This window comes from Cetorhinus maximus, chromosome 5 (genome assembly GCF_964194155.1).
Source record: "Cetorhinus maximus chromosome 5, sCetMax3.hap1.1, whole genome shotgun sequence".
Classification (NCBI taxonomy): Eukaryota; Metazoa; Chordata; class Chondrichthyes; order Lamniformes; family Cetorhinidae; genus Cetorhinus; species Cetorhinus maximus.
The window spans coordinates 167,222,325-167,239,197 of record NC_135883.1 but is presented as its reverse complement, the minus strand read 5'-3'; the positions used below and the strand labels follow the sequence as shown (position 1 = coordinate 167,239,197).

The 16,873-nt window shown below is 43.6% G+C and overlaps 1 protein-coding gene across 1 annotated transcript in view; it reads left to right on the top strand.

Moving 5' to 3' along the window:
• Positions 1 to 1,178, top strand: part of LOC144681151 (dynein axonemal heavy chain 8-like) — a 1,659,468-nt gene extending 1,658,290 nt beyond the window's left edge. Inside the window, exon 71 of the mRNA XM_078542878.1 lies at positions 891 to 1,178. Coding sequence (XP_078399004.1) covers positions 891 to 1,178 — 288 coding nt within the window. The remainder of the gene's footprint in view (positions 1 to 890) is intronic.
• The last annotated feature ends 15,695 nt before the right edge of the window (positions 1,179 to 16,873 follow it).

Genomic DNA, 16,873 nt, shown 5'->3' with positions numbered 1-16,873 from the left:
CAATAAGACTAGTAGCAGGCTTGAGGAGGATGTAGAGTGACTGGCGAAATGTGCAAACACAAAGCAGATGAAATTTAACACAGAGATGTGCGAATTGAACATTTTTGTTGAAAGAATGGGGGAGGTAATATAAATTAAATGGTACAATTTTGAAGGGATTATAGGAATCAAGAGATCTGGGGCTGTAGGTCCACAAGCCTTTGAATATGGCAGGAAAGTTGAGGAGGCTGTTAAAACATCTATGGGATCCTTGGCTTTAGAGACATAGAGCACAGATAGCTATGTTAAACCTTTCTAAAACACCCGTTATGCCTCAGCTAGAGTATTGTGTTCAAATCTGGATGCTGCACCTAGGGCTGATGTCAAGGTTTTAGAGAGGGTGCGGGAGAGATAATAGAATGGTACAAGGGATGAGAGACTTCAGGTGCATGAAGTGACTGGAGAAGCTGGTACTGTTTTCCTTAGAACAGAGAAAGTTAAACAGAGGTTTTATGGAACCATTCAATATCATGAATGGTTTTGATAGAGTAAATAGGGAGAAACTATTTCCCATGGCAGAGGGTTCAGTAACCAAAGGATACAGAGTTAAGGTGATCGGCAAAAGAACCAAAAGCAAGGTAAGGAAGCTTTTTTTAAAACACAGTGAGTTTTTGTGAATGGGAAGGCATTGTGTGAAAGATATCCGCAAGCAGTTTCGGTAGAGATTTGGATAAACACTTGAAGGGAAAAAATCTTTCAAGGCAACGGGCATGGACCTAATTGGGTAGCTCTAAAAAGAAGCAGTGGAGACACAATCAGCCGAATATCCTCTTCTATGCTGTAAAATTCCATGGTTCTATCTTTCATTCAATGTCCTGTTGACATTCAACCTCTGTATGCTTGCTTTGCAGGAGGGAGTGTACATTTATGGCCTTTACCTAGAGGGAGCAGGTTGGGACAGGAGAAATACCCGACTGACTGAATCAACTGCTAAGGTTCTCTTTACAATGCTACCTGTCATCTATATATTTGCCATCAATTCCACTGAGCCCGAGGATCCTAAATTATACATCTGTCCAATCTATAAGAAACCACAACGCACTGATCTGATGTTCATTACCACCCTCTGCCTGAAAACAGTCCAGCCACCTGACCACTGGATCCTGAGAGGGGCAGCTCTGCTCTGTGATATCAAGTAAAGCAATAGATACTTGAGTTGGGGGAGAATGTGTTTTAGCTCTTGAAATAAATAAACAAATGTAACCGAGTTTGGATTTGAAGACATTAGCAACTTGCATTTATATAAAGTGCCTTATAAATATAATGAAATGTAGTGAAACAATATTAAAATGACATTAATGTTAAATATTACATTTATATATTTATATTGTGCTTTAAATGCAAATACAAATACAATTTGTTCTTTTACTATTTAATAAATTAATTGAATTTCTTGAGCTGGCTTTATAAAGTACCTTATTCAACATTTCACAACTCTTTATTTCACTGACTCTAAGCAGGCCAACAATAAAAATGGGGCGGTTTGCAGGAAAAAAACATTTTAAAACTGTCTTGCCAACTTGTCTCTGTAGGCCCGCCAATTTGATTTCAACATCCCACTGTTTCCAGTGTTTTTTAAGGAAAGCACCCTCCCAACACCTTTAGCCCTTTAGTTTATTTTTACTTAGCTATTTTTTCATTTGAATTTTTCTACTCATTGATGGAACTCCAGGTTTTACTGCACCCTGTATAATTTCTTTAATTCCTGTCATTTGCACATTGTACTATTTGCTCATTTTTATTTCTAGTTTCTTTGGGTTAATTTACTATCAAGAGCTATTATCAATCTTTGTCTCTTTTTATTTTATATTAGTCCTAAATTGTGTTATAGTCACCACCTCCTACCTATTTATACTTTGTATTTTTTAAATTGTTCATGGGATGTGGGCGTCACTGGCTAGCCAGCATTTATTACCCATCTCTAATTGCCCTTATTCAGAGGGCATTTAAGAGTCAGCGAGTCACTTATAGGCCAGACCAGGGAAGGATTTCCTTTCCTAAAGGGCATTAGTGAGCCAGATGGGTTTTTACAAGAATCAACAATGGTTTCATGGTCATCATCAGACTTTTAATTCCAGGTTTTTATTTAATTCAAATTCCACCATCTGCCACAACATTACCCTGGGTCTCTGGAATACTAGTCAGTGATAGTATCACTATGCCACTGCCTCCCCGATATATTTATGTACAATCCAAACCTGTCTGTCTTGGAAATCTTATTCATGATAATCCCTCCTCCTTTCAATTTACCTTTTATCCTATATTCCTTCCAATTTCTCTTTTCCTTCATCTTGTTTATTTTTCCATTCTCCCCACTACATTAATTTAAATCCTCTCCTATATCATTAGTCCATTCTGTCCCTGATCCAAAACTGACCCCATTGCTCCACAGTCTGAAATTCCTCCTATCCTATCTCTCTAGCCATGCAATTAACTCCTTACCTGACAATTCCCAAGTGGACTGCCATGTAAACCAGGAACAACCCTAAGATTCTTACCTTCCAGAATCTATCTTCCTGTTGCTGGGGCCTCAATTCTATTTTGATGTCAGCTCTTCCAATGTGAACCATGAGAAACCATCAGCCTGAAATGAGTGTCTTAAACTGAAATAAAGGCAATCACAAAGCTATGAAGACAGAGTGGACTGAAAAAAAAAACTTAAAATGTTATCAGTACTAAGCAATGGCAGTCATTTGAGGAGATATTTCATAACTCTCAACAAAGATACTGATTTATTGGATCCTCCTATGGCTTCAATGGATGAATGTTTAACAAAAAAAAGCAGTTTACAGACTAAGTTAATGTCGTCGCATGTGTGACATTAGGTGAGGTCTCGATTTGCATAATATTATATGTGAAGTCAGTGTTGGAGGGATGGATGGAGGCATTGGCTTTGTGCTGTGCTCACTTGTCCTGAAGGCACTTGACACTGTTCTCCTCAAATGTTGAAGTTGTTTGATGACAGAGACTTCTCCATTTGGGTCTGTCTAAGGTTGGTTTTTCCCATGTATTGGGATCCAGTTTGCAAGCTCTGAAGTTGGCTTTCAGATTATCTTTATATCTAAGTTTGGGATGTTCTGTGGTGTGGGTTCCTGTGCTCAGCTGGCTGTACAGTTCTGCCTTCATTATGTGGGAATCCTCCATGTGAACCACATAACTGACCCAGTGAAACTGAGCTCTGATGAGCATGTTCTCAACACCAGGTATGCAACATTTTGCAACAGCCTCTGTGTCCTGCCACCTGATGTTGCAAATAGATCTTAGGCAGTGAAGATGGAATGCTTCTAGTTTTATGTGATGCTGCTAGGTTGTCCAAGTAAATTATATAAATATATCAAAGATATATACTATTGAGAAAGAAAAACTCAGTGAGAAGGATACGCCATACGTGGCTAACTAAGGAGGTTAAGGATGGTGTCAAATTGAAAGAAAAGGTGTACAATTCTGCAAAGGTTACTGGTAGACCAGAACACTGAGAACATTTTCAAAACCAGCAAAGGATGACTAAACACTATTAAAAAGGGAGAAGTTAGAATATGAGAGTAAATTTGCAAGAAAAATGAAAATAGACAGTAAGAGCTCTCCAAGTATGCAAAAAAAAAGTAGCTAAAGTAAACATTGGTCCCTTAGAGGATGAGACTGTGCAATTAATAATGGGAAACTAGGAAATGGCAGTGACTTGGAACAAATATTTTGTATCTGTCTTCAGGGTATTTTTTTTTATTCATTCATGGGATGTGGGCTTCATTGGCCGGGCCAGCATTTATTGCCCATCCCTAATTGCCCTTGAGAAGGTGGTGGTGCGTTGTCTTCTTGAACCGCTGCAGTCCATGTGGTGTGGGTGCACCCACAGTGCTGTTAGGGAAGGAGTTCCAAGATTTTGACCCAGCAACAGTGAAGGAACGGCAATATATTTCCAAGTCAAGATGATGTGTGGCTCAGAGGGGAACTTCCAGGTGGTGATGTTCCCATCTATCTGCTGCCCTTGTCCTTCTAGATGGTAGTGGTCATGGGTTTGGAAGGTGCTGTCTAAGGAGGCTTGGTGAATTCCTGCAGTGCATTTTGTAGATAGTACACACTGCTGCTACTGTGCGTCATTGGTGCAGGGAGTGAATGTTTTTGGATGTGGTGCCAATCAAATGGGCTGCTTTGTCTTAGAATGTGTCAAGCTTCTTGAGCGTTGTGGGAGCTGCACTCATCCAGGCAAGAGGAGAGTATTCTATCACACTCCTGACTTGTGCATTGTAGATGGTGGACAGGCTTTGGGGAGTTAGGAGGTGAGTTACACATCACAGGGTTACTAGCCTCTGACCTGCTCTTACAACCACAGTATTTATATGGCTAGTCCAGCTCAGTTTCTGATCAATGGTAACCCCCAGGATGTTGATAGTGGGGGATTCACTGACGGTAATGCCATTGAACATCAAGGGGTGATGGATGGAGATGGTCATTGCCTGGTACTTGTGTGGCGTGAATGTTACTTGCCACTTGTCAGCCCAAGCCTGGATATTGTTCAGGTCTTGCTGCATTTGGACATAGACTGCTTGAAGACCTGGTCAATATCCAGGCTTGGGTAGTAGGCACTAAAAGTATCCTAAGAATAGTTTAAAAATCCATGGATAAAAAGAGAGAGGAACTTAACAATCTCTATCACTAGAGAAAATAATACTTGGAAAATTAATGGGACTAAAAGTTGACAAGTTCACTGGATTTGATGGCCTGCATCCTGGGACCTTAAAGTAATTAGCTGCAAAGAAATTGGATGCATTGGTTGCAATCTTCCAAAACTCACTAGATTCTAGAAAGGTCCCAAAGGATTGGAAAACCACTAATGTAACACCACTATTCAAGAAAGAAGGGAAACAAAAAGGAGGAACCTATAGGCCAGTTAGTCTAACATCTGTCATTGGGAAAATGCTGAAATCCATTATTAAGGATGTGCCATAAGGATATTTAGAAAATCAGAATGCAATTAGGCAACAAGTTTTTATGAAAGCAAAATTGTGTTTGACTAATTTATTAGAGTTATTTGAGGATGTGACAATCAGGGTAGATAAAGAGGAGCTAGTAGATGTAGTATATTTGGATTTCCAAAACACAATTGATATAGTGCCACACAAATGTTACTACACAAGATAAGAGCTCATAGTGTTGAGGGTAATATATTAGCATGACTAGACAATTGGCTAACTAACAGGAAACAGAAAATCAGGATAAATTGATTATTTTCAGATTGGCAAATTATAACTAGTGGATCAGTGCTGGGGCCTCAGCTATTTACAAGCTACATTAATAATTGAGGGATCTTGTAGTGCGGTGGTAGTGTCCCTACCTCTGGGTTCATGTCCCACTCCAGGACTTGATGACCACAGAAAGTACATTTATTTTGTTTTATTCATTCACGGGGTGTGGGCGTTGCTGGCTGGGCCAGCACTTATTGCCCATCTCTAATTGCCCTTGGGAAGGTGGTGGTGAGCTGCCTTCTTGAACCGCTGCAATCCATGTGGTGGGCACACCCACAGTGCTGTTAGGGAGGGAGCTCCAGGTTGATTGTCAGCCTGTAAATCCTTTCAATATACTAGATGGCAGGCAGTAAGAGCGGGAGAGTTTCCTGGTCAGCCATACTGCAGAAGGTAACAGCAAATCACTGCAGTATTTTGCCAAGCATAATCATGGACCAATCCAGTGAAACCATGGAACCTGAAGAAGGAGGAGGACAAATGACTTGGATGAAGGGACCAAGAGCTGGACTTCACAGGGCGGGGTGGGGGAGCGTATTGTCCACTCCTCCATTGCAGGAGTTGGCTGGTAGCTGATGCTGCTGGTGAGCTAAACAATTTGAGAGTGGAACTTCCAGCCAAGCTGATTGGCAACTCTAGCAGTCTCAGCAGTATCAGAACTGAGCAACAAGCACTGCTGGGACTGCCCAAGCAGAACTTCAGTGGATCCTGGATCCAGGTAAATCCCAGGCTTTTAGGGTGGGGAGGAATCAGGGAGGGGTAGGGGCAAGGAGATTGGGGGTGGATTTTGAAGGCCAGGCGGGGAGGAACAAAGTGCGTGCAGGTGTAACATCTTAGTTGGGGGATGCTCCCTGTGAGCACAGGCCACCTCTCCACCCCCGGATAACATCTCCTTCTTTCTTGCCTTTCAAACACGTGTATAAAAAAGATATGAATTGGGATCAGGAGTAGGCCACTTGGCCCCTTGAGCCTGCTCCACCATTCAATAAGGTCATGGCTGATTGGGTTGTAACCTATACACCACATTCCTGCCTTCCCCCGATAACCTTTCACCACTTTGCCTATCAAGAATCTATCCCCGTCTGCTTAAAAATATTCAAAGACTCTGCTCCCACTGTCTTTTGAGGAAGAGAGTTCCAAAGACTCACAACTCTGAGAGAAAAAATTCTCATCCCTGCCTTAAATGGGCGACCCTTTGTTTTAAACAGTGACCCCTAGTTCTAGATTCTCCCACAAGAGGAAACATCCTCTCCACATCCACCCTGTCAAGACCCCTCAGGATCTTATATGTTTCAATCAAGTCACCTCTTACTCTTCTAAACTCCAACGGATATAAGCCTAACATGTCCAACCTTTCCTCATAAGACAACTCACCCATTCCTGCCATTAGTCTAGCAGGTCTTCTCTGAACCGCTTCTAACGCATTTACATCCTTCCTTAAATAAGGTGACCAATACTGTACACAATACTCCAGACGTAGTCTCACCAGTGCCCTGTATAACTGAAGCATAACCTCCCTATTTTTGTGTTCAATTTCCCTCACAATAAATGGTAACATTCTATTAGCTTTCCTAATCACCTGCTGTACCTGTATATTAGCCTTCTGTGATTCATGCACTAGGACATTCAGGTCTCTCTGAATCCCAGAGCTCTGCAATCTCTCACCATTTAGATAATAAGATTCTTTTTTATTCTTCCTGCCAAAATGGACAATTTCACATTTGCCCACATAATACTTGATTTGCCAAATCTTTGCTCACCCACTTAACTTATGTACCTTGCAGCCTCCTTATGTCCTCTTCACAATTTACTTTCCTACCTATCTTTGTGTCATCAGCAAATTTAGCAACCATACCTTCGGTCCCTTCATCAAAGTGATTTATATAAATTGTAAAAAGTTGAGGCCCCAGCACTGATCCCACTGACACACCACTAGTTACATCTTGCCAACCTGAAGAAGACCAATTAATGCCCACTCTCTGCTTCCTGTTAGCCAGCCAATCTTCTATCCATGTCATTATGTTACCCCCTACACCATGAGCTTTTATTTTCTGCAATAACCTGTGATGTGACACTTTATCAAATACCTTCTGGAAATCTAAGTACAGCACATCCACCGGTTCCCCTTTGTCCACAGCGCATGTGATTCCTTTAAAGAACTCCAAGAAATTGGTCAAACATGATTTCCCTTTCACAAAACCATGTTGACTCTGCCCGATTACCTTGAATTTTTCTATGTGCCCTGCTATAACATGTTTAATAATAGCTTCTAACATTTTCCATATGACAGATGTTAGGCTAACTGGACTGTAGTTTCCTGCTTTCTGTCTCCCTCACATTTTGAATAAAGGGGTTACATTTTCTATCTTCCAATCTAATGGAACCTTTCCTCAAACTAGGGAATTTTGGAAAATTAAAACCAATGCAGCAACTTTCTCACTAGTCACTTCTTTCTAGGCCTGAAGGGTGAAGTCCATTAGGACCTGGGGATTTGTCAGCCCGCAGCCCCAACAATTTGCTCACTACCATTTCCCTGGTGATTGTAATTTTCCCCGAGTTCCTCCCTCCCTTCAATTTCTTGATTTACAGCTATTTTTGGGATGTTACTTGTGTCCTCTATAATGAAGACCAAAGCAAAATACCTGTCTAATTCATCTGCCATCTCCATACTTTCCATTATCAATTCCCCAGGCGCACTTTCTATAGGACCAACACTCACTTTGTTAACTCTTCTTATTTAAACATCCATAGAAACTCTTACTATGTCTTTGTCAATAGCTAGCTTTCTCTCGTACTCTGATTTTTCCCTCGTTTAATCTTTTTGTCATTCTTTGCTGTTCTTTATATTCTTTCTAGCCTTCTGACCTGCCACCCATCTTTGCACAATTATATGCTTTTTCTTTACGTTTAATACTATCTTTAACTTTTTTAGTTAACCACGGATGGTGGGCCCTCCCCTTGGAATTTTTCTTTCTCATTGGAACGTATCTATTCTGTGTATTTTGAAATATCCCTTTAAATGTCTGCCACTGAACCTGTATTAACTTATCCCTTAACCTCAATCGTCAGTTCACTTTAGCTAGCTCTGCTTTCATTGCCTCATAATTGCCCTTATTTAGTTTAAAATACTAGTCTTGGATGCACTCGTCTCTCCCTCAAAACAAATGTAAAATTCAACCATGTTATGATCGCTGCTACCCTTCATTAGGACGTTATCAATTAATCCTATCTCTTTGATCAATACCAGGCCTAGTACAGCCTGCTCTCTGGTCCGCTCCAGAACGTGCTGTTCTAAGAAACTCTCTCAAAAACATTCTATGAACTCTTCATCTATGCTACCTTTGCCCATCTGAATTTTCCCGTCTATATTTAGATTAAAATCTTCCAGGATTATTGCTGTGCCTTTCCGAAAAGCTCTCGTTATTTCTTCCTTTATACGCTGTCCTACCGTGCAGTTACTATTAGGGGCCGGTACACCACTCCCACAAGTAACTTCTTGCCTTTATCATTCCTCATCTCAACCCAAACTGCTTCTACATCCTGGTTTCCTGAGCTTGGGTCATCCCTCTCAAATGTGCTAATACCATCATTAATTGACAGAACCACCTTTCCGCCTTTTCCTAACTTCCTGTCCTTCCTAAATGTCACACACCCTTTAATATTCAAGTCCCAATCAATGTAATCCTGTGGCCATGTCTCTGTAATGGCTATCAGATCGTATTTATTTATTTCTATTTGCGCTATCAGTTCATCTGTTTTGTTTTGAATACTACTTGCGTTTATATGCAAAACCTTTAGTTTTGTCCTTTTATTGTTTTGCAGCATCTAGCCTTATCTGCTGTTTTACTCTTAGATTTGTACCCTCTGTCCATTCCTGTCACCGTCTCTTTATCATTTCCCATATTAATACTTTCCTCCCTTGCCTTGTCTCTGCTCTTTGGCTTACTACATCTTGCCAAATTTGATCTCTTGCCCCCACTATTAAATTTAAAATCCTCTCTACTTCGCTAGTTATAAGGCTCTCGAAGACACCAGCCCCAGCACGATTCAGGTGTAAACCATCCCAACAGTACAGCCCCCGCTTTCCCCAATACTGGTGCTGGTGCCCCACAAATCGAAACCCACTTCTCCTACACCAGTCCTTGAGACACGCATTCATTTCTCTAATCTTATTTGTCCTCTGCCAATTTGCACGTAGCTCAGATAATAATTCAGAGATTATTACCTTTGAGGTTCTGCTTCTTACTTTGGCGCCTAGCTTGTCATACTGACTATGCAGAGCCTCTTTCCTCACCCTGCCTACGTTGTTGGTACCTACATGGATCACGACTACTAGATCTTGCCCCTCCCACTGCAAGTTACACTCCAGCCCTGAGCAGATGTCCCGAACCCTGGCACTAGGCAGGTAGCAAAGCCGTCTGGAGTCTTGCTCTTTGCTAGAGAGAACAGTGTCGATCCCCCTGACTATACTGTCCCATACTACCACCACATTCCTTTTTGCTCCCCCCATTTGGATAGCTTTCTGTACCACGGTGCCATAGCCAGTTTGCTCATCCATCCTGCAGCCCCCCACTCTCATCCAAACAAGCTGAGAGAACCCCAAACCCTATTGGACAATTGCAGAGGCTTACGCTCCTGCAATCCCGCCCTCTGAGTCCCCTTACCTGCTTCACTCACAGTCACACCCTCCTGTCCCTGGCCACTGACCAAATCAGAAGACCCTATCCTAAGTGGTGTGACTGCCTCCTGGTATAAAGCGTCCAGGTAACTTTCCCCCTCCCTGATGTGTCGCAGAGTCTGCAGCTCAGCCTCCAGCTCAATGACTCTGAGCCGAAGTCCCTCGAGCCACAAACACTTACTGCAGATGTGTTTGCCCTGGATCACAGTGTTATCCAGGAGATCCCACATGCTGCAACCTTGACACATCACCTGTCCTGCCATCCTTATGTGTTTCAATTAATTACTTAATTATTTTGTTCAATTATTTATTTTCTTTCATGTATTTTATTAATCTTACCACAAATTCCTGTACTATTTTAAACCTTACACCATAAGACGTAGGAGCAGAAGTAGGCCATTCAGCCCATCGAGTCTGCTCCATCATTCAATGAGATCATGGCTGATCTGATAATCCTCAACTCCACTTTCCTGCCTTTTCCCCATAACCCTTGATTCTCTTACTGATTAAAAATCTGTCTATCTCTGCCTTGAATATACTTAACAATTCAGTCTCTACAGCCCTCTGTGGTAGAGAATTCCACAGATTCACTACCTCTGAGAGAAGAAATTCCTTCTCATCTCTGTTTTAAATGGGCATCCCCTTACTCTGAGATTATGCCCTCTGGTCCTAGACTCTCCCACAAGGGGAAACAACCTCTCAGCATCTACCTGTCAAGCCCCTTAAGAATCTTAAACAAAAATAAAAATACCTGGAAAAACTCAGCAGGTCTGGCAGCATCTGCAGAGAGGAACACAGGTAACGTTTCGAGTCCGTATGACTCTTCAACAGAACTAAGGAAAAATAGAAAAGAGGTGAAATATAAGCTGGTTTAAGGGGGGGTGGGACAAGTAGAGCTGGATAGAGGGCCAGTGATAAGTGGAGATAGCCAAAAGATGTCATAGACAAAAGGACAAAGAGGTGTTGAAGGTGGTGATATTATCTAAGGAATGTGCTAATTAAGGGTAGAAAGCAGGACGAGCAAGGTACAGATAGCCCTAGTGGGGGTGGGGTGGGGTGAAGGAAAGGGATCAAAATAGGCTAAAAGGTAGAGATAAAACAATGGATGGAAATACATTGAAAAATAATGGAAATAGGTGGGAAAAGAAAAATCTACATAAATTATTGGGAAAAAAGGGGGGGGATCGGAAAGGGGGTGGGGATGGAGGAGAGAGTTCATGATCTAAAATTGTTGAACTCAATGTTAAGCCCGGAAGGCTGTAAAGTGCCTAGTCGGAAGATGAGGTGCTGTTCCTCCAGTTTGCGTTGAACTTCACTGGAACAATGCAGCAGGCCAAGGACGGACATGTGGGCATGAGAGCAGGGTGGAGTGTTGAAATGGCAAGCGACGGGGAGGTTTGGGTCATGCTTGCGGACAGACTGAAGGTGTTCCGCAAAGCGGTCACCCAGTCTGCGTTTGGGCTCTCCAATGTAGAGGAAACCACATCTTGAGCAACGAATGCAGTAGACTAAATTGAGGGAAGTGCCAGTATATCTTTCCTTAGATATGAGGATCAAAACTCTTCACAGTATTCTAGGTGTGGTCTAACTAATGCCTTGTATAGTTTTAGGAAGACTTCCCTATTTTTATACTCCATTCCCTTTGAAATAAAGGCCAACATTCCATTTGCCTTCCCTATTACCTGCTGAACTTATAAGCTAGCTTTTTGTGAATCATGCACAAGGACCCCCAAATCCCTCTGTGCTGCAGCTTTCTTCTGTCTTTCTCCATTTAAATAATATTCAGCTCCTCTATTCTTCCTGCCAAAGTGCATAACCTCACATTTTTCCACATTATATTCTATCTGCCACTTTTTTGCCCATTCACTTAACCTGTCTATATCCCTCTGTAGATTCTGTCATCCTTACCACTTGCCTTCCCACCGATTTTTGTATCATCTGCAAACTTGGCGATAGTACATTCACTTCCCTCATCCAAGTCATTGATATGTATTGTAAATAATTGTAATCCCAGCACTGGTCCCTGTGGCACTCCACGAGTTACAGGTTGCCATTCTGAAAATGCCCCCCTTATCCCAACTCTCTGTCTCTATTAGTTAGCTAATCCTCTATCCATGCTAATATACTACCCCTAACACCATGGGCTCTTATCTTATTAAGTAGCCTTATGTGTGGTACCTTATTGAACGCTTTTTAGAAATCCAAATATATTACATCTACTGGTTCCCCTTTATCTATCTTGCTTGTTACCTCCTCAAAGAATTCTAATAAATTTGTCAGGCCTGATTTCCCCTTCATGAAGCCATGCTGACTCTGCTTGATTAGATTATGTATTTCTAAATGCTCTGCTATGACATCCTTTATTAAAGACTCTAACCTTTTCCCAATGACAGGTATTAAGCTAACTGGCCTATAGTTACCTGTCTTTTATCTCCCTCCCTTTTTTCCAATCTTCTGGGACTTTTCCAGAATCTAAGGATTCTTGGAAGGTTACTACCAATGCATCCACTATTTCTGTAGCTACTTCCTTTAATGACCTAGGATGCAACCCATCAGGTCCAGGTGACTTATCAGCCTTTAGCCCCATTAGTTTCCCGAGTATTTTTTCTCTGGTGATAGTTATTGTATTTATTTCCTCCCATTTTGCCCCTTGATTATTTAGTACTGGAATGCTATTAGTGTCTTCTACCGTGAAGACTGAAGCAAAGTATTTATTCAACTCCTCTGCCATTTCCTGGTTCCCCATTATTATTGCCCCCTCCTCATTCTCTAAGGAGCCTATGTTCACTTTGGCCTCTCTCTCCCTTTTTATTTTTTTTTTGGTCATCTTTTGCTGGTTTTTAAAACTTTCCCAATCCTCTGGCTTACCACTAATCTTTGCCACATTGTATGTCTTTTCTTTTAATTTGATCCTATCCTTAACTTCCTTGGGTAACCATGGTTGGTTTATCCCCTTCCTTGAATCCTTCTTCCTCACTGGGATATTTGTTGAGTCATGAACTATTTTCTTAAACATCTACCATTGTTCATCAACCTTTTTTTCTGCTAAAATCCTATCCCAGTCTTTCCAGCCAACTCTGCCTTCATTCCTTTGTAATTACCCTTATTTAAGTGGAATAGTATAAACCTTGACCACTTACCAGACACTCACCAAGCAGCTGGCTTCTTGCCCTGTAGTAGAGCAAGAGCCAATTCCTACAGGGTGAAAAAGTTAAAAAAAGCAAGGAGCACCTCACTCCCCTCCTTACTGAACTCCCTCAACTCACCAAACTCCCAAGCACACCATTGAGGTCACACTCAGTGCTAGGTTGCACTTAGAAGGTCTGAATTTATACGTTCTGAAACAAAGGGACTAGCTGAGCCCAAGTACAGGAAAAAAAGCTCAAGCTAGTTTCCTTAATCAATTATCCACAGCCGCTGCCAGTGGATAGCTTCTATCTCCCTGCTAATGCCCCTGAATGAGATTTAGAATTTAAACAGTACCTGCAGTTGAATGTTAACTGTTAACTACAATAAATATTAGATTTTTAGAAGAAATTTAAGATCCTCTCAACTCACCAAACTCCCAACACTCCGTCACACTCCCACCTGCCTGCGCACACAAAACATATTATGGTGTGTGCAGCGTAATTTTCTGGTCACTTGGTTAGGTGACAAGCTGAACTGACTGGGAATGTGGTGGGCTTATCACCCCTCATATTTAACATGCCCAGCAGTAAAATCCAGCCTTGACTGTATTGTAGGCAAAATTGCTGATGATACAAAGATAGGGAGGAAAGCAAGTTCTAAGGAGGGCATAATGAGTTTGTATAGGAATATAGATAGGTTAAGTGAGTGGGGAAAACTTTGGCAGATGGAGTATAAAGTGGGAAAATGTGAGGTTATCCACTTTGGGTGGGAAGAATAGAAAACCAGAATATTATATAAATAAGGAGAGACTATATAATGCTACAGTACAGAGGGACCCGGGTGTCCTTGGACATGAAACACTAAGTTAGTATGCAGGTTCAACAAGTAATTAGGAAGGCAAATGGAATGTTAGCCTTTATTGCAAGGAGGAATGGAAGTCTTTTTAAAAATATACAGGACATTGATGAGACCAAACCTGGAGTATCATGTGCAGTTTTGGCCTCCTTATTTAAGGAGGGGCATGCATAAACTGGAAGCAGTTCAGTGAAGGTTCACTAGGCTGATTCCTGGGATGAAGGCGTTGTTTTATGAGGAAAGGTTGAGCAGGCTGGATGTATGCTTATATAGCTTATATGGGAGTATAGAGGAATGGAGTGATCTGAGGGGCATTGACAAGGTAGATACTGAGAGGTTGTTCCCCTCCACGGGGGAATCTAGAACTAGGGGCATATTTTCAGCATAAGGAGTCTCCCAGTTAAGACAGAGATGTGGAGGAATTTCTTTTTCCAGAGAGTCGTTGCTCTTTGTAATTCTCTATCCCAGAAAGCAGTGGATACTGGGTCATTGAATTGGCTGATTTTGATCTCTAAGTGAATCAAGGGTTATGGGGAGGGCAGGAAAGTGAGTTCAGGTCATAACCAGATCAGCCACAATGCTGTTAAACAGTGGAGCATACTTGCTGAGCTGAATGACCTCCTCCCTCCTCCTCCTCCTCCTACTAATTATTATGACTTATCAACGGTCTCCATCCACTATGAGAAACTTCAATACCCTCTTCATAATATTTCTTATCCTGGTCCCTCAGAGACAAAATATCCTTCAAATGCTTGGGGCAGAAATTTCCATTCAGGGGCTAAGTCCTGTGGCGGAAGCAGGGGAGGGGGTGGGCGGGGGGGGGGTGAATGCTTCCCGCTGCAGAGCCCACTGGGGATTTGCGCAGTATCATGTGACCCCAGCTTCATTAGTTATGCAGACGTGGGTTTCCCGATGTTTGGCAGGACGGGGCGGGTTGCATGATGCCCGGACATCAACTTATCCAACACTTGGGGAGGAGAGGACCCGAAGGGGACAGGTAGCTCCATCATCCAAATTTAGAGACGCCTCCCTGGGCATCCTGCAGGACAAGGTGGAGGCCAGAAGGGGCAAGGAGAAGGCCGAGCAGGGAAACTAACCCAGCATGGGGGCGGGGGTGAGGGGGGGCAGTGTCTAGGGCAGTCAGTGCCCAAGGCATCCAGCGGAGGTCGGCCCTGCAGCTGGGAAGCAGACCAGTAAACCCTCAACTGCCCACACAAACTTCACTGAATGGTACAGAGGGCATGGGCCTCAGTGGCAATGTAGTAAGGCCATGCCTCTGGGCCCCACTACAATCCATCTACTCTGCAGGTGGAGAGGCCACTGTGGGTCCCTGACCCTTCCACACAGAGTTCACAGGCTGTCTGGGGGCATGGGGGGGTGGATTTGGTGGGGGGAGAGAGAGAGACAGAGAGAGAGAAAGAGCAAGCGAGAAAAGGCTGGCCACACTTCAAACACCTCACTGACTCCCAGGAGCGGTCAGCCCAGCTGGCAGTGGTCACAAGGGACAGAGAGGTCGGCTAGCGGCCTCCATCCAGTGAGGACCCATGCCTAATGTAGTCACATAGAAAGCTAAGGGTCATGCGTTCCTCCATGTTAGAGGTCACTCGCCCTCTCCTCTCACTTACAGGTGCTAGGAGGAAGAGGGGAAGGCCAGAAGAGCACAAAGTCCTGCCCAGCAATGGGGAAAGCTCGGAGAGGACCACAGATGAAGAAAGTGCACCTGTAGAAGCATCACAACAGTCATCTGCACAACCCCCAACCCCCCCACATCAGCCCAGGGACACACATCCCGGTGGGTATTAGATCTAGTTTAGAAAGGGTCTCACATTCTGCATGGACACATGTCCTCAGCAGGGTCAGCCAAGCTCACCAGCACTCAGGGGACTGCTGGGAATGAGGCATCCATAATGTCCAAGTCAGATGAGGCACCTCTGGAATGGTTTGCTCACAAGATGCTGGTGAGACAGCAAGAGGCGGTGGAACATCAGGCAAAGGTGGCAGGAGCCCTCAACAGGGTGGCACACAAGGCAGGGGAGTCTGTCCGCCTGCTGGGTGATGAAGTAGTGCCGACCTGTGCACGCATGGAGATCTCCATGGGGAGGGTGGCAGACTCCATGGAGAAACTGGTCCAGCAGATCCTGCTAGGGATGTGTGAAGACTCATCTCCCCATCGCTGTATCCATGGCTAAGCTTTCGCAGTGGCTATGTGAGAAGGGACAGGGCACCCTGACCTCCCTCCAAGTGCCTCTTTCCCTCAAGGAGCCGGGCAGGGGCCTTCGAATACCCAAAGGGAGAGGCAGCAGCAGTTGGGCACCCATGGGACCTCCCAGTCAGGACTACCTGAGGGTGGCTGGCCCTCCCAAAACCCCCTTACTAGTGATACCTTCATCCTCGTCCCCTGCGTCTGCCCCACAGCAGGACAGCCACAGTAAGCTGGGGCCCACCAGGCCTCGGGTCTCCAGAGGACGGTCGCCAAGGTCACCCAAGGCAACAGGGCAAAATGGTCAGCAGGCTGCCTCCACCCTGCTGCAGATGTTAGAGGAGCACGTAGGAGGAGTAGGGAAGGAAAAATTAACAAGTTTTGATTTAAAATGTCAAACTTATCACAATTTTGTAAATATGGTTCACTTGCACTTTAATCATCTCTGATGTGTTTTACTTACAATAATCCTTAGGCCTGCGTTCACCACACCCCCCCACCCTGCCCCCACCTCCGACCACTTTCCAAGGGTCACCCCATGCCCCCCGGAATCAGGCATGTGCAGGGAGGCAAAGGTCTTTGCCAGGGCCCTTGTGATCCATGTGCAAGGAGTCTCCTATGCACGCTGAGCATTTGCCCTTCACCGTTTCATCTGTTCCAAGGCCCTAGCATTGCAAGTGCTACAATCTGGGGTCTCCTTCAGTCGTCCAGCTGAGCTGACCTGCATCGCCA